This window comes from Nycticebus coucang, chromosome 1 (assembly GCF_027406575.1).
Source record: "Nycticebus coucang isolate mNycCou1 chromosome 1, mNycCou1.pri, whole genome shotgun sequence".
NCBI classification, from domain to species: domain Eukaryota; kingdom Metazoa; phylum Chordata; class Mammalia; order Primates; family Lorisidae; genus Nycticebus; species Nycticebus coucang.
In genome coordinates this window covers 130604089-130630287 of record NC_069780.1, presented here as the reverse complement: position 1 = coordinate 130630287, position 26199 = coordinate 130604089, and the positions used below count along the sequence as shown (strand labels likewise).

General features: G+C 37.5%; 1 protein-coding gene across 2 annotated transcripts in view; it reads right to left on the bottom strand.

Moving 5' to 3' along the window:
* AP3B1 (adaptor related protein complex 3 subunit beta 1) overlaps positions 1-26199 on the bottom strand; it is a 269031-nt gene that overhangs the window by 223059 nt on the left and 19773 nt on the right. For both annotated transcript variants that reach the window (XM_053587990.1, XM_053587979.1), the window contains exon 2: positions 18140-18215. In XM_053587990.1, the coding sequence (XP_053443965.1) occupies positions 18140-18215 (76 nt within the window). The remainder of the gene's footprint in view (positions 1-18139; positions 18216-26199) is intronic.

Below are 26199 nucleotides of genomic sequence, written 5' to 3'. Positions count from 1 at the left end.
TTTCTCTCTTTTTCTTCTTCTTTTTTTTTTTTTTTTTTGAGTCAGGCTTTTACTCTGCTGCCCTGGCTGGAGTGCAGTAGCATCATCATAGCTCACTGCAACCTCAAACTCTTGGGCTCAGGCAAACCTCCTGCCTCAGCCTTCTGAGTAGCTTAGGACTATAGGCACCTGCCACAACACCTGGCTAAATTTTCTATTTTTTGTAGAGATACGGTTTCACTGTCAGTTGCCAACACTGGTCCTAAACTCCTGGCCTCAAGCGATCCTCCCACATCAGTCTCCCAAAGTGCTATGATTACAGGAATGAGCCACGTGCCCAGCCCTTCACTTCTTTTCTTTTTAATATCTGTTCTTTAAATTGACTAATTTCCAATAATCTGTCTTCAACTTATGACTTCCTCTCACCTCCATTCTGCTAATGAGTTAATCCACAATATTTTTAATTTCAGACATGATACAATTAACGTGACAGAAATTTCAACAAATTCCTGCATAGTGTAGCTTGCTTAGGACAATATTTTAAAAAACAATCATCTACCCATTAGTTGTAATCTAGGGAATAAACAGATGTGCTATAGATGTGTCCTCCCAGCATAATTTATTTATTTTTTTTTTTTTTCAGATTCTCACTTTGTTGCCCTCAATAGAATGCCATGGCATCACACGTCACAGTAACCTCAAACTCTTGGGCTCAAGTGATTCTCTTGCCTCAGCCTCCTGAGTAGATGGGACTAAAGGCGCCTGCCACAACGTCTGGCTATTTTTGAAGAAGAGGTCTCTCTCTGGCTCCGGCTGGTCTCAAACCTCTGAGCTCTGGCAATTCATCTGCTCAGCCTCCCAGAGTGCTAAGATTACAGGTGTGAGCCACCGCGCCTAGTCCACAATTTATTACTTAATCAAAGTGGATCTAATATTACTTAGAACTTAAACATAAGACAGTCTTGGCTCCCATATATTACTCTCTCTAACATTTTCAGGGAAATGATAGCACATACCAACCAGACAGCAGACTAGAGTACTTATTTTCAAAGAACACTTCAAACAACAACAACAAAAATGAAAAATGTTACTTTCAGTGATGACACTCAAGGAAAGACATGTAGCAACTGAACAGAGAGAGAACAGAGCTCTCAAGCTCCTTATGGTGGAACTATGTGTCGCTCACACTATATTCTATATAGCCACTTGGTCTTCTTAATAATTAATAAACATGATTACTATTTTCTGCTTCCCAAAATGGAACCTAAAAGTAATGATCCTAAGAATGCAGAGGATCTATAATCAAAACTATCTCACATAGAACTTCTGGACAATGCTAATGCTCTTTGATGGTGACCTAATAGGAAGGAAAACATAATTAGGCATATAAAAACATTCCATAGTGGAACCTGCCACCTCCAGTATATGGGGCCGGCACCCTACTCCTTGAGCCATAGGCATCGCCCCTGGAGCTCGCTCTTTAAGATGATATTAGAAATTTTCTTTTCGGAGAGGCGGAGCAAGATGGCAGCCGAGTAACAGCTTCCTTGCATCTGGGCACCGTGAGTCTGGGGAGATAGGACTCCAGGCGTCTCTGGCTGGTGAGAACTGCCTATCATCACTCCTATGAGGATACAGGGAGTCAGCGAGAGACTTCTGGACCCCAAGAGGAGGACTAAATCCGTGGAAAACCGGCAAGTGGTCGCGTGTCTTCAATCCGTCTAAACCCGCCCACAACTGTAAGTTCAGTAGCAGCGAGACTGCAAACCAGAAAGGCCTTGCCTGTGAACTGTTTTGATGTCCTTGGACTTGGCACTGAGTTGAACTGCCTTGGGGAAGGCCTGAGCGGGAGTGCGAGAACTTTGGCCGTTGTCTAGGGCCCCAGTCTGAGCCGCTGAGCCAGACGGAGCTAATAGTGTTTGGCGGTGGGTCACACGGATCCATTGTCAGCGATCTGCCCCGGCAAGCTCCGCCCTCAGGGTCGCAGAGCTAGAAATGGGTGGGAGCTGGTAACCCAGCAACCAAGTAGCCTAAGGGTGGGGTCTGAGCCGCCTTGCAGCCCTAACCCTCAGGGGCAGAGTGAGACCGGTTTTGGCACACTGAGTAAGTGGATAGCCACTTCAGCAGCAATTCCAGCAAGAAAGCTGGGAAAGCTTCTGCTCAACAAGTTTACAAGTTCGAAGTGCCTTTTAAGTAGGCTGAAGAGAGATTCAGGGTGTCTACCTGCTGGGGTTTGAGTAATCAGCAGCCTCCAGTCGTATCTGAACTGTGACTAACATCTCATACCCCAGAAGACCACGTGTTGCCCAGACAATATTCAATAACATATACAAACTGCTTTGTTTTTGGTTGTGTATTTTTTTCTTCCTTTTTTTGCTTGGTTGTTTTTTTTGTTTGTTTATTTTGACGTTGCTGATATTCTTTTGTTTTTTTAATTTCAATCTTTTCCACACAGATCCCTTTTTCTTTCTCAATTTTCCTAGTTTAATTATAATTTCCCATTGCTGCTTTTTTTAATAACTTCAACTTCATTTTTGCTAGTGTTTCTACCGATATAATTTGGTTTTTCACCCAATTTTATCCCTGTAAAGTTTTCGGTTTGCTTCTTTTGGTTTGATTTATAGCATTTTTGTCTTTCCTCTCTACTTGGTGGAGGTGGGGTACTGTGTCTGATCAGGTTAGCAAAGAGCTGCTGACCTTAAGGGAACCACGCAACTGGGCACCCCCAGAAGGTGGGGTTTTTTAAGGTTGTGTCAAAGTACCCTACTGTACACCTATATTGCCCTGTCTCCCTCTTTCTGTGCCTCTCTTCTTTTTGTCAATATTCCTTATACCCACCCCCTCTCCTTTCTCTATCTTTCTTTTTTTCTTATCACTCGGTCCTCCTTTCTTTCATCCCCTTTTTTTTTGCTCTTCAACCTTCTCACCCTTCTGGTCCTGTAAACTTTAGTCCACAGGCACAAGAACTTAAAGAGCAAGAGGAAGTGAAAGGAAAATTAGGGCAAGCAAACAGATAAAAGAAATCACTCATGAGGAAGAATCAGCAGAAAACTCCAGGCAACATGAAGAACCAGTCTAGAACAACCCCACCAAGGGACCATGAGGTAGCTACTGCAGATGATTCCACCAGTATAGAAATGTTAGGAATGACAGAAAGGGAAGTTAGAATACACATGTTGAAAACAATGAAAGAAATGATGGAAACAATGAAGGAAATTGCTAATAAAGTGGAAAATAACCAAAAGGAAATCCAAAAACAGAATCAAATAAGAGATGAACGATATGAAGAATATAAAAAGGATATAGCAGACCTGAAGGAACTGAAACAGTCAATTAGGGAACTTAAAGATGCAATGGAAAGTATCAGCAACAGGTTAGACCATGCAGAAGAAAGAATTTCAGAGGTAGAAGACAAAGTTCTTGAGATAACTCAGACAGTAAAAGAGGCAGAAAAGAAGAGAGAGAAAGCAGAACGTTCACTGTCAGAATTATGGGACTTTATGAAGCGTTCCAACATACGAGTTATAGGAATTCCAGAAGGGGAAGAAGAATGCCCCAGAGGAATGGAAGCCATACTAGAGAATATTATAAAAGAAAATTTCCGAAACATCACCAAAGATTCTGACACACTGCTTTCAGAGGGATATCGGACTCCGGGTCGCCTCAACTCTAACCGAGCTTCTCCAAGACACATTGTGATGAACCTGTCCAAAGTCAAGACAAAAGAAAAGATTCTGCAAGCTGCCAGGAGTAAGCGCCAGTTGACCTACAGGGGCAAATCCATCAGAGTTACCACAGACTTCTCTAATGAAACTTTCCAAGCAAGAAGACAATGGTCATCTACCTTTAATCTACTTAAACAGAACAATTTTCAGCCCAGAATTCTGTACCCTGCTAAGCTAAGCTTCAAAATTGACGGAGAAATCAAATCATTTACGGATATACAAACATTGAGGAAATTCGCCACAACAAGACCAGCTCTACAGGAAATACTTCAACCTGTTCTGCACACTGACCACCACAATGGATCAGCAGCAAAGTAAGAACTCAGAAATCAAAGGACAGAACCTAACCTCCACACTGATGCAAAAGATAAAACTAAGCAATGGACTCTCACCAAATAAGACGAATAGAATACTACCACACTTATCCATTATCTCCATAAATGTTAATGGCTTGAATTCCCCACTGAAGAGACATAGATTGGCTGACTGGATTAAAAAACACAAGCCATCCATTTGCTGTCTGCAAGAAACACACCTGGCTTCAAAAGACAAATTAAAGCTCCGAGTCAAGGGTTGGAAGACAATTTTTCAGGCAAATGGAATTCAGAAGAAAAGAGGAGTTGCAATCTTATTTTCAGATACATGTGGATTTAAAGCAACTAAAGTCAAAAAAGACAAAGATGGTCACTTTATATTGGTCAAGGGAAAACTACAACAAGAAGACATTTCCATTCTAAATATTTATGCACCCAATTTAAATGCTCCCAGATTCTTGAAGCAGACCTTACTCAGTCTGAGCAATATGATATCTGATAATACCATCATAACAGGGGACTTTAACACACCTCTTACAGAGCTGGACAGATCCTCTAAACAGAAATTAAACAAAGATGTAAGAGATTTAAATGAGACCCTAGACCAACTATGCTTGATAGACGTATATAGAACACTCCACCCCAAAGATAAAGAATATACATTCTTCTCATCACCCCATGGAACATTCTCCAAAATTGATCATATCCTGGGACACAAAACAAATATCAACAGAATCAAAAGAATTGAAATTTTACCTTGTATCTTTTCAGACCATAAGGCACTAAAGATGGAACTCAACTCTAACAAAAATGCTCAACCCCACCCAAAGGCATGGAAATTAAACAATCTTCTGTTGAATAACAGATGGGTGCAGGAAGAAATAAAACAGGAAATCATTAACTTCCTTGAGCATAACAACAATGAAGACACAAGCTACCAAAACCTGTGGGATACTGCAAAAGCAGTTTTGAGAGGAAAATTCATCGCTTTAGATGCCTACATTCAAAAAACAGAAAGAGAGCACATCAACAATCTCACAAGAGATCTTACGGAATTGGAAAAAGAAGAACAATCTAAGCCTAAACCCAGTAGAAGAAAAGAAATATCCAAAATCAAATCAGAGATCAATGAAATTGAAAACAAAAGAATCATTCAGAAAATTAACGAAACAAGGAGTTGATTTTTTGAAAAAATAAATAAAATAGATAAACCATTGGCCAGACTAACTAGAAATAGAAAAGTAAAATCTCTAATAACCTCAATCAGAAACGATAAAGGGGAAATAACAACTGATCCCACAGAGATACAAGAGATCATCTCTGAATACTACCAGAAACTCTATGCCCAGAAATTTGACAATGTGAAGGAAATGGATCAATATTTGGAATCACACCCTCTCCCTAGACTTAGCCAGGAAGAAATAGACCTCCTGAACAGACCAATTTCAAGCACTGAGATCAAAGAAACAATAAAAAAGCTTCCAACTAAAAAATGCCCTGGTCCAGATGGCTTCACTCCAGAATTCTATCAAACCTTCAAGGAAGAGCTTATTCCTGTACTGCAGAAATTATTCCAAAAAATTGAGGAAGAAGGAATCTTCCCCAACACATTCTATGAAGCAAACATCACCCTGATACCAAAACCAGGAAAAGACCCAAACAAAAAGGAGAATTTCAGACCAATCTCACTCATGAATATAGACGCAAAAATTCTCAACAAAATCCTAGCCAATAGATTACAGCTTATCATCAAAAAAGTCATTCATCATGATCAAGCAGGCTTCATCCCAGGGATGCAAGGCTGGTTTAACATACGCAAGTCCATAAACGTTATCCACCATATTAACAGAGGCAAAAATAAAGATCACATGATCCTCTCAATAGATGCAGAAAAAGCATTTGATAAAATCCAGCATCCTTTTCTAATTAGAACACTGAAGAGTATAGGCATAGGTGGCACATTTCTAAAACTGATTGAAGCTATCTATGACAAACCCACAGCTAGTATTTTACTGAATGGAGTAAAACTGAAAGCTTTTCCTCTTAGAACTGGAACCAGACAAGGTTGTCCTCTGTCACCTTTACTATTCAACATAGTGCTGGAAGTTCTGGCCAATACAATTAGGCAAGACAAGGAAATAAAGGGAATCCAAATGGGAGCAGAGGAGGTCAAACTCTCCCTCTTTGCTGACGACATGATCTTATACTTAGAGAACCCCAAAGAGTCAACCACAAGACTCCTAGAAGTCATCAGAAAATACAGTAATGTTTCAGGATATAAAATCAATGTCCACAAGTCAGTAGCCTTTGTATACACCAATAACAGTCAAGATGAGAAGCTAATTAAGGACACAACTCCCTTCACCATAGTTTCAAAGAAAATGAAATACCTAGGAATATACCTAACGAAGGAGGTGAAGGACCTCTATAAAGAAAACTATGAAATCCTCAGAAAGGAAATAGCAGAGGATATTAACAAATGGAAGAACATACCATGCTCATGGATGGGAAGAATCAACATTGTTAAAATGTCTATACTTCCCAAAGCAATCTACCTATTCAATGCCATTCCTATCAAAGTACCTACATCGTACTTTCAAGATTTAGAAAAAATGATTCTGCGTTTTGTATGGAACCGGAAAAAACCCCGTATAGCTAAGGCAGTTCTTAGTAACAAAAATAAAGCTGGGGGCATCAGCATACCAGATTTTAGTCTGTACTACAAAGCCATAGTGTTCAAGACAGCATGGTACTGGCACAAAAACAGAGACATAGACACTTGGAATCGAATTGAACACCAAGAAATGAAACTAACATCTTACAACCACCTAATCTTTGATAAACCAAACAAGAACTTACCTTGGGGGAAAGACTCCCTATTCAATAAATGGTGTTGGGAGAACTGGATGTCTACATGTAAAAGACTGAAACTGGACCCACACCTTTCCCCACTCACAAAAATTGATTCAAGATGGATAAAGGACTTAAATTTAAGGCATGAAACAATAAAAATCCTCAAAGAAAGCATAGGAAAAACACTGGAAGATATTGGCCTGGGGGAAGACTTCATGAAGAAGACTGCCTTGGCAATGGCAACAACAACAAAAATAAACAAATGGGACTTCATTAAACTGAAAAGCTTCTGTACAGCTAAGGAGACAATAACCAAAGCAAAGAGACAACCTACACAATGGGAAAGGATATTTGCATATTTTCAATCAGACAAAAGTTTGATAACCAGGATCTATAGAGAACTCAAATTAATCCACATGAAAAAAGCCAACAATCCCTTATATCAATGGGCAAGAGACATGAATAGAACTTTCTCTAAAGACGACAGACGAATGGCTAACAAACACATGAAAAAATGTTCATCATCTCTATATATTAGAGAAATGCAAATCAAAACAACCCTGAGATATCATCTAACCCCAGTGAGAATGGCCCACATCACAAAATCTCAAAACTGCAGATGCTGGCGTGGATGTGGAGAGAAGGGAACACTTTTACACTGCTGGTGGGACTGCAAACTAGTACAACCTTTCTGGAAGGAAGTATGGAGAAACCTCAAAGCACTCAACCTAGATCTCCCATTCGATCCTGCAATCCCATTACTGGGCATCTACCCAGAAGGAAAAAAATCCTTTTATCATAAGGACACTTGTACTAGACTGTTTATTGCAGCTCAATTTACCATTGCCAAAATGTGGAAACAGCCTAAATGCCCACCAACCCAGGAATGGATTAACAAGCTGTGGTATATGTATACCATGGAATACTATTCAGCCATTAAAAAAAATGGAGACTTTACATCCTTCGTATTAACCTGGATGGAAGTGGAAGACATTATTCTTAGTAAAGCATCACAAAAATGGAGAAGCATGAATCCTATGTACTCAATCTTGATATGAGGACAATTAATGACAATTAAGGTTATGGGGGGGGGAAGCAGAAAGAGGGATGGAGGGAGGAGGGTGGGGCCTTAGTGTGTGTCACATTTTATCGGGGCAAGACATGATTGCAAGAGGGACTTTACCTAACAATTGCAATCAGTGTAACTGGCTTATTGTACCCTCAATGAATCCCCAACAATAAAAAAAAAAAAAAATTCCAAAAAAAAAAAAAACATTCCATAGTTCAAAAATAGAGATCTTATTGGAGTAAGAACCAATTCTTTGGGGGTAGAGACCTGGACCTGGATGTGAGAGAGAGAAAACAAGACAAATACGTCTCGTTCATATTCTTAATGAGGTTTGAGATTTCAGAGGACAAGGCATTTGTAGGAAGACGAATCACTTTGGTCTAGGAAAGAAAGCTTTTAAATAAAGATGTAATTATCAATTTTAAACTATAATGAGAAACAATAGTACAGTACCATAAATTCGAAACTGAATTACAATGACAACTTAAAAAATTCTCCCAGGAATCAGGAGAAAGAACAGATCAAATTAACAGGTAAGAAGACAGAGACAGACAGGAAAGACAGAGCCAAAAAATGTAACCTGCCCATAACAGGAATGCCAAGAAAGACACAGACTGAGAGATAAAAGAGGAAATAAACAACAGGAAAAACGTTTCCCTAAGTAAGACATTTAAAATTTCAAAACAAAAGACTTCTTCAGTACTATAACAAATTAAGGAAGAGAAACCAAAACACAGGAGTATATATTGCACAAACTTCTTTCCTCCTTAAAATACTGAAGACATCTATGGATCTAGACAAAGAGAAAGAAAAAGGCAATCTCTTTGGTATCACGTTTCTGCTCTGTACATCTAAAGCCAGAGGACATCAAGAGTAAAATCTACAAAAATTCAAGGAGAAAACATTGTAACCCAAATACTATTCTTAAGTAATCTATTTTCGAGTGAAAAAAAAAAAAAGAACAGAAACCAGTTCAGATAGGTAACATCTCAAAAAGAATGTCATTTAAAAAAAAAACAAAAACAAAAACAAAAAAAGAATGTCATCTACATTCCCTGACTAAATGAAATGCTTCTGTCACCTGAAAACGAAAATGTGAAGAATGAGGATATGATTAAAAAAAAAGTAAAAGCCGGCGGCACCTGTGGCTCAGTGAGCAGGGCGCCGGCCCCATATGCCGAGGGTGGCAGGTTCAAACCCAGCCCCGGCCAAACTGCAACAAAAAAATAGCCGGGCGTTGTGGCGGGCGCCTGTAGTCCCAGCTGCTTGGGAGGCTGAGGCAAGAGAATCGCGTAAGCCCAACAGTTAGAGGCTGCGGTGAGCCGTGTGACGCCACAGCACTCTACCGAGGGCGGTACAGTGAGACTCTGTCTCTACAAAAAATAAAAATAAAAATAAATAAAAAAGTAAAAGCCATGGGCAAACATGAATGGACAGAGCTCATGCCTAAAAACTATCTTAATAGGGCTATAACATTGAAAATAGATGTCTAAAATGATTTTTAAAAGACAAGCTCCCCAGTTCCCCCTCCTCCCAGCCCCTGGCAACCACCATTCTTTTTTTTATTATTATTAAATCATAGCTGTGCACATTAATGCAATCATGGGGTACAATGTGCTGGTTTTATAGACCATTTGAAATATTTTCATCACACTGGTTAACATAGCCTTCACCGCATTTTCTTAGTTACTGTGTTAAGACATGTATACTCTACACTTAGTAAATTTAACATATATCCTTGTAAAAGGCACCGTAGGTACAACCACCATTCTTTCTGTCTCCATGAGTTTGACTATTCTAGGTATTTGATATATATAGAATCATACGATATGTCTTTTTATAACTGGCTTATTTCACCTAGCACAATGTTCGTCCTATACGTTATAGAATGTATCAGCATTTCATTCCTTCTTACTGCCAGATAATATTCCACTACAAGTATATATACATTTGATCAATTTATTCATTGGTGAACATAGGAGTTGTTTCCACTTACTGGCTACCATGAATAATGTTGCTAGGAAAACTGAACAGTCCTTTCAATTCTTCTCTGTACATACCCAAAAGTGGAACTGCTAGATCATATGATTATTCTGTTTATCACAATGGTTGTACCATTTTATATAACATTTACAATATGCAAATGTTTCTATTTCTCTATCCTTATTAATACTTGTAATTATGTTTTCTTGGTAATAGCTATCCTAATGGGTTTAAAGTGGTCTCACTGTGATTTAGATATGCATTTCCACAGGTTTAGTGAGGATGAGCATCTGTAATTATTGGCCATTTTTATATCTTCTTCAGAAAAATGCCTATTTAAGTCCTTCACTCATTTTTTATTGGGTTTTTAGTTGTTGAGTTGTAGGATCCTTTATGTATTCTAGATATTAATCCCTAATCAGATACATGATTTGCAAACATTTTCTTCCATTCTATAGTTGTCTATTTACTCTATTGATGGTGTCTTTTGATGCACAAAAATTTTAATTTTGATAAATCCAAATTATCTACTTTTTCTTTTGTTGCACACTCTTTGGTGTTGTATCTAAGAATCCTTTGCCGCATCCAATGTCATGAAGTTTTTCCCCCTCTATTTTTCTTTGAAGAGTTTTTACAGTTTTAGCTCTTACATTTAGGCCTTTGATCCATTTTGATTTGTTTTTATATATGGTGTGAGACAGAGTCCAACTTCATTTTCTTGCATATGGATATCCAGTTTTGCCAGCTATTTTTGTTGAAAAGACTATTCTTTCCCACTTGATTGGTCTTATACCATTATGAAAAATCATTCAAAAATCAATAAATACCAACTTTTTATTCCAATGCCATGCTGTTTTGATTATGGTAGCTTTGTCATAAGTTTTGAAACAGGAAGTATAAGATTTCCAACATTGTTCTTTCACAAGATTGGTTTGGCTATTAAAGGACTCACAAGATTCTATGTCTAATTATATATCTAATTTCTATAGACTTCTGTAATTCTAATGTTAGGATGGATTTTTCTATTTTTGAAAAGTGTATCAAAGGAATTGTGATAGGAATTGCACTAAATATGTCAATCATTTTCACATTTTGACATCTTAGTATTAGTCTTCTAATGCATAAACACTGATGTCTTTTTTTTTTTTTTTTTTGCAGTTTTTGGCCAGGGCTGGGTTTGAACCCGCCACTTCCAGCATATGGGGCTGGCGCCCTACTCCTTTGAGACACAGGCACCACCCACACTGATGTCTTTTCATTTGTGTCTTCTTTAATTTTTTTCAGTAACGCAAGTAATGCAGTATTTTTTTAATGTGCAAGTCTTTTGTCTCCCTGGTTAAATTTATTCCTATGTAATTTATTCCTTTTGATGCTATTAAAATGAATTTTTGTTTAAATTTACCTTTCAAATTGTTGACTATTAGTGTATACAAATGCAACTGATTTTGTGTGTTGATTTTATTAAACTCATGTATTAGTTCTAACAGGTTTTTGTGGAAATACTATGTTTTTCTACATATATGATCATGTTGCATGTAAATAAATTTTATTTCTTCCTTTTTGATTAGGATGCCTTTTTATTTCTTTTTTCTGGCCCAATCACTCTGGCTAAAATTTCTAACACTGTGTTGCACAGAAGTGGTGAAAACAGGCATCCTTGTCCTACTCCTGATCTTGGAGTAAAAGAATTCAGTCTTTCACCACTGAATATAATGCTAGCTTTGGGCTTTTCACACATGGCCTTTAATATAACTGCAGTGTTTGTATCATGAAATAGTGTTGAATTTTGTCTAATGCTTTTTCCACATAAATTGAGAGGATCGGGAGGTTTTTTTCTGCTCATTCTATTAACATGGTAGATTATACTGATTTTCGTGTTATTTTTTAAAATATGGTCATATGCCACATAACAATGTTTCAGTCACCACATGTGTAATCTTACTCTAAGATTATGATAGCACATGTTTACTATGCCTCTTCTGTGTTTATATATACAAATGCTTACCAATGTGTTACAGTTGTCTACAGTAATCAGTACAGAAACATGCTGTACAGGAGCAACAGGCAATAACCATCTAGCCCCAGTGTGTAGTAAGCTATACTATTTAGGTGTGTGTAAGTACACTCTATGTTGTTCACACAAGAACAAGATAATCTAACAACACATTTCTCAGACTGTATCCCTGTTGTTTAGCAAGTCATGACTGTACTAAATAAGAATATAGATCTAAAAATTTATTATTAATTTTTAAGCTCAGAAAAAAGGGAGGAAGTGTTCTTAATCTCTTAATTTCAACTGGTCATTCATCAAAGGAATAAAGGTGGGAGAAATGTTTAAAATTGTTAATGTATAGGTAACTACTGATTAATTTCTGGATAATAAAAGAAGGGTGAAAGGTGGGATTCCAGACCCAACTGCAACTTTTTTTCCTTTTTTTTTTTTGAGACAGTCTCACTATATTGCCCTAAGGAGAGTGCCCTGGCATCACAGCTCACAGCAACCTCAAACTCTTGGGCTTAAGTGATTCTCTTGCCTCAGCCTCCCACGTAGTTGGGAATACAGGTGCCTGGCACAACACCCAGCTATTTTTTGGTTGCAGTTGTCATTATTGTTTACCAGGCCCAGGCCAGGCTCGAACCCGCCAGCTTCAGTGTATGTGGTCAGCACCCTACTCACTGAGCTACAAGCACCAACTGCAACTCTTAAGAATCAGCAGCCAAAAATAAATACAGGTACAGAAAGAGAATCAACCCTTGATTTGTATCCCAGAGAGTACACTAGAGCAAAACAACAGCAAACCAATTAAGGTTCTACAGGTGTCATATTACTAGTAACATCTCAGGCCTGATACGTACCAAAATGGCACAAAAATCTTAATCTTTTAAGCAATTGCCAACCTAACAATTTTTTTTTTTAAAGTGCAAACAACAGCCCCAAGTTGAATCCTTGAGTATACATACAAATAAAGTGTTTTTGTTGACAGCAGAATGGGAGAAAATAAGGGATAGAAACATCTAGAAAGATTTACACCAAACTGTTTATTATAATCATTAACTCAAGAGTAATGATTTTGCATGTTTTTAGTTTCTTCTTCTCACATGGACTTTTCAATTTTTCTATAATAATTATGTACCATGGCTCGGCACCCGTAGCTCAGTGGTTAGGACGCTGGCTACATACACCAGGGCTGGCGGGTTCAAATCCAGCCCAGGCCTCCTAAACAACAATGACAACAACAACATAGCCAGGCATTGTAACAGGTGCCTGTGGTCCCAGCAACTTAGGAGGCTGAGAAAAGAAAATCGCTTGAGCCCAAGAGTTCAAGGTTGCCATCAGCTGTGACACCATGGCACTCTACCGAGGGTGACCTAGTAAGACTCTGTCTCAAAATAATAATAATAATGTACAGTTTGTATTTGATTCAAATTTTATTAAATATATTTAACCAAAACATCTGGATCATGGAAATTACTTTCAATTTTCATGTAGTCAATACTAAAATAACCAAATACCGTATGGCACATATGGCTATGAAGTAATATACATAGTACAGTAACAAACCCCATCAGGAATTTTAAGTCTTAGCTATCGAAGGTTCAAATCTGTTCATTATCCCACAACTACAAAGACAAACTAATCTGAAAAGACTTTCAATATCCAACATTTAGTAACAGAAAATACACACACGAACATGGAAATTTTTCATGGTTTTAAGAGCCTCCACATAGGACTATAGTATCGATTAGAAATTAAATTTAAAACTGGACAACCAAACAAGTAATTGTTGTAACAGCTCACTGGGAAAAAATTTCAAACAACTATTAATTATTTAATAAAGGGGGTACTAGCAAGTAACAATTATTAATTGGAAATTGGTATTTTAAAATGTGCCATTTAATAGCATCCAAAATATAAAGTATGTAGGGAAAGTACAGGCTGAACATCCCTACTCCAAAACTTCAAAATGCTCCAAAATCCAAAACTTTGTGCGCGCCAACCTGAAACTCAAAGGAGCATTTTGGATTTCAGATGTTAATGCAAATATTCCAAAATCGAAAACCATTCTGGTTCTAAATATTTTCAATAAGGAATACCAACCTGTATTAAGGGGAAAAAAAAATACCTAAAATGTAACACTGTATCAGTTTGAGGGGAATATAGAAAAAACTACCAAATGATACATTTCCAGATATTTTTTTAATACACTCCCCCCACCATGAATCAGGAATTTCAATAGTATCCTGGGATTTAGTGAAATAAATCACCTTAATAGAATGTAAGAGCCAAAGTTTTTGTTTTTTTTTATGATAAAAGATAAAGAGCCAAAGTTTAAAGAAGTAATTAAGAGCAGTCTCTCCTTTACATGGTACAGGTATCCACACTAAAAACATGCAAAACAATCTTAATAATCTATTGAAAAATTATAATTAATCTATAACCTTTAAAATTTTTGTCAAAACACTAATAACTCTTTTATTGTCAGTTAAATGACTGATTCTTAGGCATGAAACTCTTAAAAATTCATGTTGGAAAAATTCTTATAGATACCAGCCTAGGGAAACAATTTATGAAGAAGACCCCAAAAGTAATCACAGCAACAACTAAAATAAACAAATGGGGCCTGATCCAATTAAAAAAGTTCTGCACAGCTAAGAACACAATCAATAGAGAAAATAAATAACTTACAGGATAGGAGAAAATATTTGCACACTATACATCCAATAAAGAGCTGATAATCAGAATCTACAGAGAACTCAACCAAATCAGCAAGAAAAAAAATCAAACAACCCCATTAAAGAACGGGCAAAAGACATGAACAGAAATTTTTCATGAAGATTGCCTAATAATGGCCAACGAACACATGAAAAACTAGTCCACATCTCCACATGGTGTTGGTAGGACTGCAAACTAGTACAATCTCTATGTAAATTAGTACAGAGATATCTCAAAGAACTAAAAGCAGACCTATCATTTGATCCAGCAAGCCCAATACCAGGTAATTTACCCAAAGAAAAAAAGAGATACTTAGAAAAAAAAAGACACTTGCACTCAGGTGTTTACAGCAGGATAATTCACAATCACAAAGATGCAGAAATCACCCAAATGCCCATCAATACTTGAGTGGATTAATAAAATAGGGTACACATATAACATGAAATACTACTCAGCCATTTAAAAGGAACTAGTATCTTTTGTAACAATCTAAAAGGAACTGTAGACCATTCTTCTAAGTGAAATAGAGGAAAGGAAGAACAAATACCACATGTACCCAATATTAAATTGGAACTAGTCAATCAATACTCAACACACACATCTGGAAATAAAACTCAACAGAAAACAAGTCAGTGGCAGGTGGGTAAACGGGTTGGTTAAATTCACACCCAGCTGCTTATAAGGCACACTTACAACTTTGACTTAAAATGTACAAAAGCAAATTATGTAATGAACAAACGTGTACTCCTGTAATATTCTAAAATTGAAAAAAGTTTTAAAAGAGTAGTTTGAACAGGGCTTGTCACCTCTACATTGAACTTATGATACTGAACAAGGACCTTTTGCACACCTTGGTAAATTATCATGCTCCTTTCTAAGTCTGGATCAATTTTCTCACGTTTCATCCTTTGCACTTTCAGTGTTGTCAGTTATCTCCTATTGTTCCTTTAATTTATATGCAGGGTTTGCTGCCATTGTTTCCTCTGGGACATTTTCATCCTTTTCATCAAAACCACTTTTCTCATTTATGCTGATAAGCTCACCTTTCAGTTTTTCCAGCTACCTATTGAGAGTCTCCTGCAAACTGGTAATGTCACTATTTCCATAATCAGCTATTTCTGTACAACTCCATTTACATTCTATCTGAATTTCATCTTTAGTGTTATCATTTTTCACTCCGCTGCTACACTATCATCTTTGTTGACCAAATCCCTCTTTCAATTATTCGTATTTATAAAATGTCTCGTGGAATTCTCACTGGGAAACACGGAGGCAACCCAACTATAGGCTTCGCTGTCTGTGCATTAACTGAGTAACAGATGCCCGGTAACCAATTGCTGACAGGTTTTGAAAGAAGTGACAGGACTGATCACTGATCATGATGCACATCTGTAATTTACACAGTGATTTTTGGATAGAAAGTAAGCAGCAAAGTTTGTACATTATACAATTACTCAGTTAATAAGCCATGGTAAATGAAATTTAAACCATATTGTTGTGGAACTGAAATAATTCAACTAAACTGTTATAACTGAAATACATGTGTATAAAAACCACGCAGGGCAAGAACTTTCTGTCCATAAACATTCTTGTATGCCCAAAGCATAGTATTATCAAATCAAAAACTTTAAATAGAATCCTCAAAATTTCTATCACACTACCAAATGCATAAATCTGAAAGCAAAGATGAAATCCCTTGTAAGATGTTCTACAAACAAAAAGTAGCAATTAGGCCGGGCGTGGTGGCACATGCCTGTAATACTAGCACTCTGGGAGACTGAGGAGAGTGGAAGGCCCTGAGCTCAGAGGTTCCAGATCAGCCTGAGCCATAGTGAGATCCCGTTTTTACAAAAAAGAAGGCAAGAATTGTGGCAGGCACCTGTAGTTCCAGCTACTTGGGAGGCTGAAGCAAGAGAATCACTTAAGCCCAAGAGTTGGAGGTTGCTGGGAGCTATAATGCGACAGCACTCTACGGAGGGCCACAAAGTAAGACTCTGTCTCAATTAAAAAAAAAAAAAAAAGTCACAATGTCCTTGACTTTCATATATTTGATTCTAAATATAAAATTCTATACTTAGAATCAAATATATTTATATAACTGATTATATATAAATTATATATTTGATTATATATATTCAAATACATTTAGAATCTAATATATTTAACACTTCACTTTTAAACAAAGCATATAGACACCTGTTAATCATCTTTCATAAGTGGGACCTGGATCTTAATGTATCAAGAAAAGAAGAGAGATTTCAACCTCTCATAGGATAGCTACAGAAAAAGAGTCCTGTTTCAGCTGTGTTGTCATCTTATTAGTGTTTATTTGAGCCAATATGCCAATGTATTATATTTTGACCTTATTATATAAAATTAGCAATGGTGGAGATAAAAAACAGAAAAAATTAGAAATTAGAAAAAAAGGTTTTATGAATTTAATTCCATTAAAAACAAAGCAAAACTCTTTAGCATTAGTCACCGGAATTAAGCCAGTTTTTTCCCTGTGAATGTGAAAAATAAAATGCATGTAGAGATTGAAACACAAATTGCAACAAACTTTTATTAAAGATGATACATATAATTAGGTATTGTATCATATCTTTAGTTCTCTGGCAATGAAACCCTTCTAATAACATATTAGCCAATTGTTTAGTTTTGCATTACTAAAAACTGGTGAATGCTCTTACATTCACTAATACTTACTTAGTATTAGACTAAATAGCCTTAGCCTAAAATTTCTGTAAAAAAATTTTCTATAAAAAATTCTTTATTTCTATTTCTAAGCTGAATAAAGTGTTTGTACTGGTAGTAATGGAATTTGAAAAACACAAGAAAGTATACTCACAATATTTAGGTCATGAAATGACCAAAAAAAAAAAATCCCTTAGTATTTCTCTTTGTAGAAAGTCAAAAAAATAGGACAATATATCATCTTATTTTAACTTCAAAATGATTAACTCCCTCATTCTCATAGGAAAAATATCTTTTTTTTTTTTGGAGACAAAGTCTATGACTATGTCACCCTCTGTGGAATGCCATGCATCACAGCTTACAGCAACCTCAAACTCAGGCTTACGCCATTCTCCTGTCTCAGCCTCCCAAGTAGCTGGGACTACAGGTGCCCAACACAATGCCCAGCTATCTTTTTCTTGTATTTGTTTAGCTGGCCCGGGCCCGGTTCAAACCCGCCACCCTCAGTGTATGTGGTTGGCGCCATAATCACTGTGCTATGGGGCACCAAGCCATCATGGGAGAAATATCTTGATATTAGAGACAGGAAAATTTAAACTGAGAAAAGATGAAATTAAAACCCAAGTTTCTTAATTTTTGATACTTCAAATACTATATTTCCTTCCTTAACATTCTTAGACAGGAAATTCTAAGTTAATAATAAAGGGTAAATGTGATGTTAGATTTGGTATCTAAAATACATATTTAACATACTATAATCACTGCTTGTCCATTTCCATAAATTGAAGTAATCTAGTATTTTACCTACCCCAACAATTCGCTTCATAGCATCCAATTTAGCAGAATCTTTGTTGCTCTCCAACATTTGTTTTAGATCTTCATTCCTATTAGAAAAGAGAAGAAAAAAGTTTCCATACTTAGATTTCCACATTAAATACTTTGTATCATATTGGTAAGAATCAGAAATAGAATGAGCAATATTAAGGAACTGCAGTGAGAAGGGGGCTGTCTGCAAGCCCAGGAGAGAGGCTGCAGAGAAAACTAAACTTGCTGACACCTTGATCTTAAGACGTCTCACCTCCAGAACTGTGAGAAAAAATAAATTTCTATTAAGTAGCCACCCGGTCTATAGCAAACTAACACAGGGGTTAAGGATCACAAACTATCACTGCAGTAAAAAAAAAAAAAAAAGTAAAAACTAAGCACATTTTTTCCAAAAAGAATAGAGGCAATGAAATTGTGAAAAAAATTACTCTTACTTTCCAAGAAGCTCATAAAATTAAATGTAATGCTGACCACGACTGAAAGACCAAAAGTAATTCATTAAAACATCTTTTTCCTAATTAAAAATAAAGCAAGAAAATAAGTATTAGAAAGGATAATATATAAAAACTGTCTCTGAGGACAGACAACTACTAAATATAGTATAAATGTTCATCTCAATGAATTCGGGATCCCTTCTTAAAGCTTCTCAAGCTCTTTCACATTTCACAGGTAACAAAAAGGGAGAAAAAATAATGAAACCATATGTATGATTTCAAATTAAAGAAAACCACATGTTTTTCTCCGAATTTTTTTTTCTTATTTTACTCAATGATTTGGCATATATTTAGAAGTGAAAAACCTATAACCTAAAAGAGACTCTAAAAATTCTTAATAGAGGATAGGAATGCAAAAACCAGATAGGAGCTAAATAGAAAGGAAACACGATCACACACACAAACAGGCCAAAAAGAGTAATTTCCTCCTGTTTTGTTGCCCTTTTCTTTTCCCCAGGGTTGTTCCACCATGTCCCCCACCAATGTTATCTGGAAAGAGAAGTTAGCAATGAAGAGGAATGAAGTATTGATTTTTAGTACTTCACAGTCTCTAACACAGGCATAATCTTATTCAGGGCCTGATGAAAACCTGGTTTTTTTCTTCTTAAGCCCAAGTGTCCAGGGTCCCCTTCCCACCTACTGGCTCCCAAACCAAAAATTAGAAAACAGAATCCCAATATTAAAGTCAAAGGTTTTGCTCTTCGCATTTAACAGAAAAGCTAGTCTTCAACAACAAATACAAATATCTTTTGTGTTAACAAAAGCAGAGAAGCTAATAAATTTAAGGTTCAGAGAAAAGAGACAAGAAAAATCCTAGGTAGTGTGCCAAGCTGATGTAGTAATGAGCTTTTCACATATCCTCCAAAAAGAGATACTGGAAATTCTGACACAAATTACATATTTCTTCCCAAATTCCTCTGTGAGGGTCACCAAGACAGTAAAGATTTTGCAGGGTTAATACCATAACACCTACCTTACCTTCAAAATATATTCACTTCTTCGAGTCTAGCACTTAGGTCTACCTACTATGGGTCAATTCAAATATGACCATAACATGTATTACTACATAAATCATAGATAATAAGAAATTTTTTTTGCTAATTATCAATAGCTGAGTCAAAATGATGTTGAAATGGAAACACTTTCCTTGACACTCTGCGGAAAACTAAAACTTGTTTCAAACACACACATTTTTATTTACCTAGTTCTTCATGTATCTAGTTACCTGCAGGTTGCTAGCTTTGAGTATTAGGATGCCAACTTTATTTTTACATAAGTGACATCTTGTGGCGTTAAATGGTATAACTTGTCTTTTCATGTTCAAAATACTGTGTGCCTGTTTTAAGTTTCAAGGAATACACAAGCATATACAAACCAAATTTTACTATTACCAGGAGAGTTTTTATTTCAACATCAGCATAAACTAGTAACTATAATGGAAAAGCAAAAGCTTACTGGTTACATATTGAACATAGGAAATGTTTGGTCATTTCCGTATTAAAATTGCCTCCATTTTTTAATAAACCTATAAACCACAACTCATTAAAACCAGCCACTCCTTTTAAAAAATAATATGAATTAAGGAAAACTTAAGACTATGTGGCACTGTACCCTACAGTAGTACTCAAAGCATGATCTGAGGAAATCTGGTCTGAGAATCATTACCACTCCACAAACTTTTGTGACTAACTGAAGAGGCGCTGATATGTGCTTACAGCTACTAAGCACATTTAGAAACCTGAAGGAGAATTTGACAACCTACATTTACCTTTATTGAATCTAATTTTAAAAATCAGCGCTTATGCTTTATACACTTTTCTCATTTTAGTTTTCTAGTAACATATTTTTGATTGTATTTTAAAGAAGTATCCATCCATGATGGACTGGAAATTTAAAAGGAGGCTCAGCGCCTGTGGCTCAAGCAGCTAAGGCTCCAGCCACATACACCTGAGCTGGCAGGTTCAAATCCAGCCCTGGCCCGCCAAACAACAATGACGGCTGCAACCAAAAAATAGCCGGGCACTGTGGTAGGCACCTGTGGTCCCCTCTGCTACTTGGGAGGCAGAGGCAGGAGGATAGCTTGAGCCCAGGAGTTGGAGGTTGCTGTGAGCTGTGATGCCACAGCACTCTACCCAGGGCAACAGCTTGAGGCTCTGTCTCAAAAAAAAAGAAAAGAAAAGAAATTTAAAAAGAGGGAGAAAAAAGAGGCCTTCACCAGTTTGAGAGGACTTCACCACAGTTACCTTCCTTCTCCTCAAAATGCTGACCAAAACTGAAACTGAAGACCAGAAATGATGGGCCAGGCTTGGTGACTCACACCTATAATCCTAGCACTTGGGAGGCCCAGGCTGGCGGATCACTTGAGGTCACATCTTCAAGACTAGCCTGAGCAAGAGTGAGATGCCATCTCTACTAAATATGAAAACCTGAGGCAAGAGGATCGCTGGAGCCCAAGAGTTTGAGGTTGCTGTAAGCTACGATGCCACAGCACTCTACCCCAGGGCACAGAGTGAGATTCCGTCTCAAAAAACAAAAAATCCATGCAAGATGGATTGGGAAAAGTGATAAGGAATAGTGAGTTCCAATTAGAGGTCCACTTGTAAAAAGCATGCATCAGAATCTTTAAGAAAGGGAGGGTTGGACTTTTACAGAGCCCTGCCAAAAAATTCTAAAAATAGAGGCACCTCCTCTTTACGCTTTGAGAACCACTCAAAAACTAAATGCTCTATCCAAGTGCTGCACTGCAAAACATGAACAGATAAGCAAAAAAAGGCTGAAAACCAAAGTCAGAATTTACCTTTCCTAGTACTATATTACCAAAGAGAATGGCCTTCATAATAAGTTTTTGGGCACAACGTTAAGGCTTAGTAATGCTTTCAGTTCCATTAGGGCCTACTATTTCCCTGGATGAGGCTCAAAACCTTGTACATAGCTTTTGGCAGAAAGCATTCACTTAATAAATACAAGAGTGAGAAAAAAACAAATTTCCAAACTACCATTGCTAATGTCTTTAACCATTTACTCACCCATCTCTTTAACTTTCTAAAAGGAAAAAGCATAAATTATCCAAACAAATATGAACATTTTCTCCTACACTGTTCACAAGATTAAAAAAGAAAAAATCTGAATTACTACAGCTACTTCCTCGTCCCTTGGTAATTTTCTTTTTCTCCCTTAGTCTTCAATTAAAATGTCTCTCATACAGCAATAAATAACCTAATTTAAAAATCCAATGCAAAATTTTAGATGTTGAAAGGTGGAAAGGTGCTGCCAAGAACCAGGCCATGTAGAGTTAATGGCAGAGATATTATTAACAGTATCTGCTAGCTGATGGGCTGCCACCAAAAATGGAAAACGTCAACAGCACCAAGTTAGGACATTGGCCCTTTTTTAAGCAATTCACAGAGTGGTTGGTACACATGTAGCTCAAGAGGTGGCCAGCATGTCAGTAATAATTCAGTAACCCCCAACATGGAGTAAAAGACCAAAGGTCATCTGCTGGAGACCACTTAGAAGGTTGGAGGGTTATCTGCTAGAAATCTTCTGTAACCTGGAAAGAATGTTTAACAGAACCAAAAGAAACACTGTTAAGTGCTATTCCTTGCTTAACGAATGTCTAGACCAGGGGTCCTCAAACTTTTTAAACAGGAGGCTAATTCACTGTTCCTCAGACCATTGGAGAGCCGGACTTAGCTTAAAAAAAGAAAACTATGAACAAATTCCTATGCACACTGCACATATCTTATTTTGAAGTAAAAAAACAAAATGGGAACAAATACAATCACACTGCCTCATGTGGCCCCCAGGCCATAGTTTGAGGACCCCTGGTCTAGACCCTACTGAAGGTAGGGAAAAACAAGTCTATTCTAGTCTTAGTAAGGTTAAGAACCAGTCCTATTTTAAGTCTCAAACACTTATTCTACTTAATAAGTGTTTAAACTCACCAGAGAGAAATTTACTAAATGGCTAGACCACCCAGCACAGAGGGGGTTGGGGGGAGGACGACTAACAAAAATCTCCTACTACTTTCAGATTATTCCTCTATATTGGACAGAACTGGACACTACAATTCCGTCTTGAAATTCCTTCCTCTATGCACATCTGGTTCTCCATCTGCATTGTGACACACCAATGAAGAAAAACAACAATAACAAAAGAAACTTTGCCCTTGGTAGAGATCTCATTGTAAAAAGTTTAAAAAACAGCAAAGGTAACAAATAAGAGAAGTATAAGCCAGCAGATGACATGGAAAAATCATAAAACAGAGGGAGAGAGTATGCATAAGGGAAAGGGGGAGGCAATTTTATTTTTTCTTAACTCCATCTCATACATTGTGATACAATGGATTTTCTATCACAGAACTAGAGATTGCGGTACATTTAAAATATTCCAGCAGAGGCCGGGCGCGGTGGCTCCTGCCTGTAATCCCAGCACTTGAGAGGCTGAGGTGGGTGAATTGCCTGAGCTCACAAGTTCCAGACCAGCCTAAGCCAGAGCAAGACCCCGTCTCTAAAAATAGCCAGGCCTCGTGGCAGAAGCCTGTAGTCCCAGCTACTTGGGAGGCTGAGGCAAGAGAATCGCTTGACCCCAAGAGTTTGAGGTCGCTGTGAACTATGATGCCACAGCACTCTACCAAGGGCAGCAAAGTGAGACTCTGTCTCAAAAAAATAAATGAAATAAAATACTCAAGTGGAGGCAATTTTAAATAGAGTGATCCAAGTAAGCCAAATTAAAAAAAAAAAAAGAAAGAAACATCTGAATAAATATATGTGAGTCAAAGTGCTAGCTATGCAGATATTGGGGGAGCCGGGGCAGGGGACAGGGAGGAAGAGCGCTCCAGGTGAAAGAGATAATGCAAGGAGATGAAATAATTCTAAAGGCTTTGTGTTTACTCTGAATTAAATAAGGAACTACTTTTGGTTTTGAATAGAGAAGAATCATGATCCAATATAGATCATTCTGGCTGCTATGTTCAGAATACACCATAGGGACTTCCATATCTGTCCACAACACAGTAGCCTGTAAAAGACTAAACCTGCCAAAGACAATACCATAAAAGCTGAAACATACACACACACAAACATATGTACATATATAATAACTATGTGAAGACACTGGAAATCAATCAATTCAGGCAGAACGGAAGGGACCACAATCCTTTAAAGAAGACAAGCACACAGTGAGCTCCTCATTCACAACAGTTTCTCCCTGAGGACATTTCCCAAAATACCACCTGAAAGCACAGAGTCCAAGAAGTCACAGTGTTAACAGACTTAGGAATAAGTTCAGCGCAACCATAGTGATTAGAACTTGAAGGGCAAAAGTCACTGAGAAAAGACTCAGTAAAAGGGTTCACAAAAGATTGATTACAAATTCCCTTCAAGGGCGGTGCCTGTGGCTCAAGGAGTAGGGCGCCGGTCCCATATGCCGGAGGTGGCGGGTTCAAACCCAGCCCCGGCCAAAAGAAAAAAAAAAAATTCCCTTCAAATAGCTGGATACATTTTCACAGGGTAAGATTCCAGAAACCCAGCAGAAAATAGCAGCTGGGTGGTAAGATACATGAGCAGAGATTTCAACAGCCACACACTGCTGGGAAGAGAAGCAACAATTCAAGTCTCTCAGAAGACCTGGTAAAATCCTTGGGCTTCCATTAAGACTACTGAAGGGCAATACAGAACAGAAAGGGTGATGTTCTCAGAGCATAAGAAAAACTGAAATAGGCCAGGTACAGAGGCTCACACCCGTAATCCTAGCACTTTGCAAGGCCAAGGAGGAGGACTGCTTGACAACAGGAGTTTGAAACCAACCTGGGCAACACAGCAAGAACCCTATCCAACTCTGCTACTGCAGCATGAAAGCAGTTACGGACAATACACAAACAAATGTGCATGACTGTGTTTTAATAAAACTTTATTTATATAAATGTGTGTGCAGTTTGCTGAACCCCTCTTTAAAAAATCAATATAAACCTGCTAGGCAACTTTTCAACAGACATTATAGAGACTGGAAGATAAAAGAATGACATATTTAAAGAAGGAGGAAAAAAACACCAACACAGAATTCTATACCCACTGATAATATCCTTTAAAATCAAAAATAAAGTGGTTTTCAGACAAATAAAAGCTGAAGATCTGCTCCCAGTACATAAAAGGATACAATCAGAAAGAAGATAAGGTAAGGCTGAGCACCATGGCTCACGTCTGTAATCCCAGCAATCTGGGAGGCCGAGGTAGGAGGATCCCTTGAGTTCAGGAGTTGGAGACCAGCCTGAGCAAGAGCCTAAGCAAGAGCTTAGATTAGAAAAACAGAAAAACTAGCCAGGTGCCGTGGCAGGCACTTGTAGTCCAAGCTATTCAAGAGGCTAAGGCAGGAAGATCCCTTGAACCCAGGAGTTTGAGGTTGCTGTGAGCTAGGCTGACACCACAGCACTCTAGCCTGGATACCAGAGTGAGTCTCTGTGTCAAATAAAAAAACAAGATATGGTAATTTTACATTTATATATATTCTAAATTTATAGCTTCCGTACATAAAGCTGACAGAACCAACAGAAGAAAAACACACGTCTGCGATCACAACTGGCAATGTTAGCACCCCTCTCAGTAACTGATAGAACAAACCAAAAACTTCAGTGAAGGCATACAAAATTTGAACACAATTAACCAACTTAACCTGACACACAGATACACACAGAACAATATGCCCAACAACCACAGAATAAACATTCAAAGTGTACATAAAACACTTACCAAAACAGACTACACGCTGGGTAAGGTTTCAAAAAATTTGAAAAGTCTAAAACCATGGAGAGTATGTGGAATCTAACTAGAAACCAGTCATAAAGAATAACTAGAAAATGCCTGGATGGTAGAAAATGTAAGCAACTCACATTAAAGGACCTATGGGCCAAAGATGAAATCATCAGAGAAACTAGAAAATATTTGGAACTGAAATCAAACTGCACATTTTGCAACTCGTGGGATGCAGCTAAAGCAATTCTTAGAAGCAAATTTATATTTCTAACTACAATATGAAGAAAGATGAAAATCAGTGATTTAAGTTTTTTCTCAAAAAACTAGAAAAACAACAGCAAACTGAACTTAAAGTACAGGAAAAAATAAAGATGAAAGAATAATTCAATAAAACAGAAAGCAAGCTCCAATAGAGAAAAATCAACAAAATAAAAAGCTGTGGGCGGCACCTGTGGCTCAGTGGATAGGGTGGGCCCTTATACTGAGGGCGGCGGGTTCGAACCCGGCCCCAGCCAAACTGCAGCAAAAAAATAGCCTGGCATTGTGGTGGGCGCCTGTAGTCCCAGCTGCTTGGGAGAATCACCTAAGCCCAGGAGTTGGAGGTTGCTGTGAGCTGTGTGAGGCCACGGCACTCTACCGAGGGCAATGAAGTGAGACTCTGTCTCTACCAAAAAAAAAAAAAAAAGTTGTTGCCTATTTCAAATGGGTTGTTATGAAATAGACATAATGAAATCACAAATCACTGGGCCTGGCACATTGATCTACTCAACACCCACTATGTGCCAGGAACTCCTCTGGGT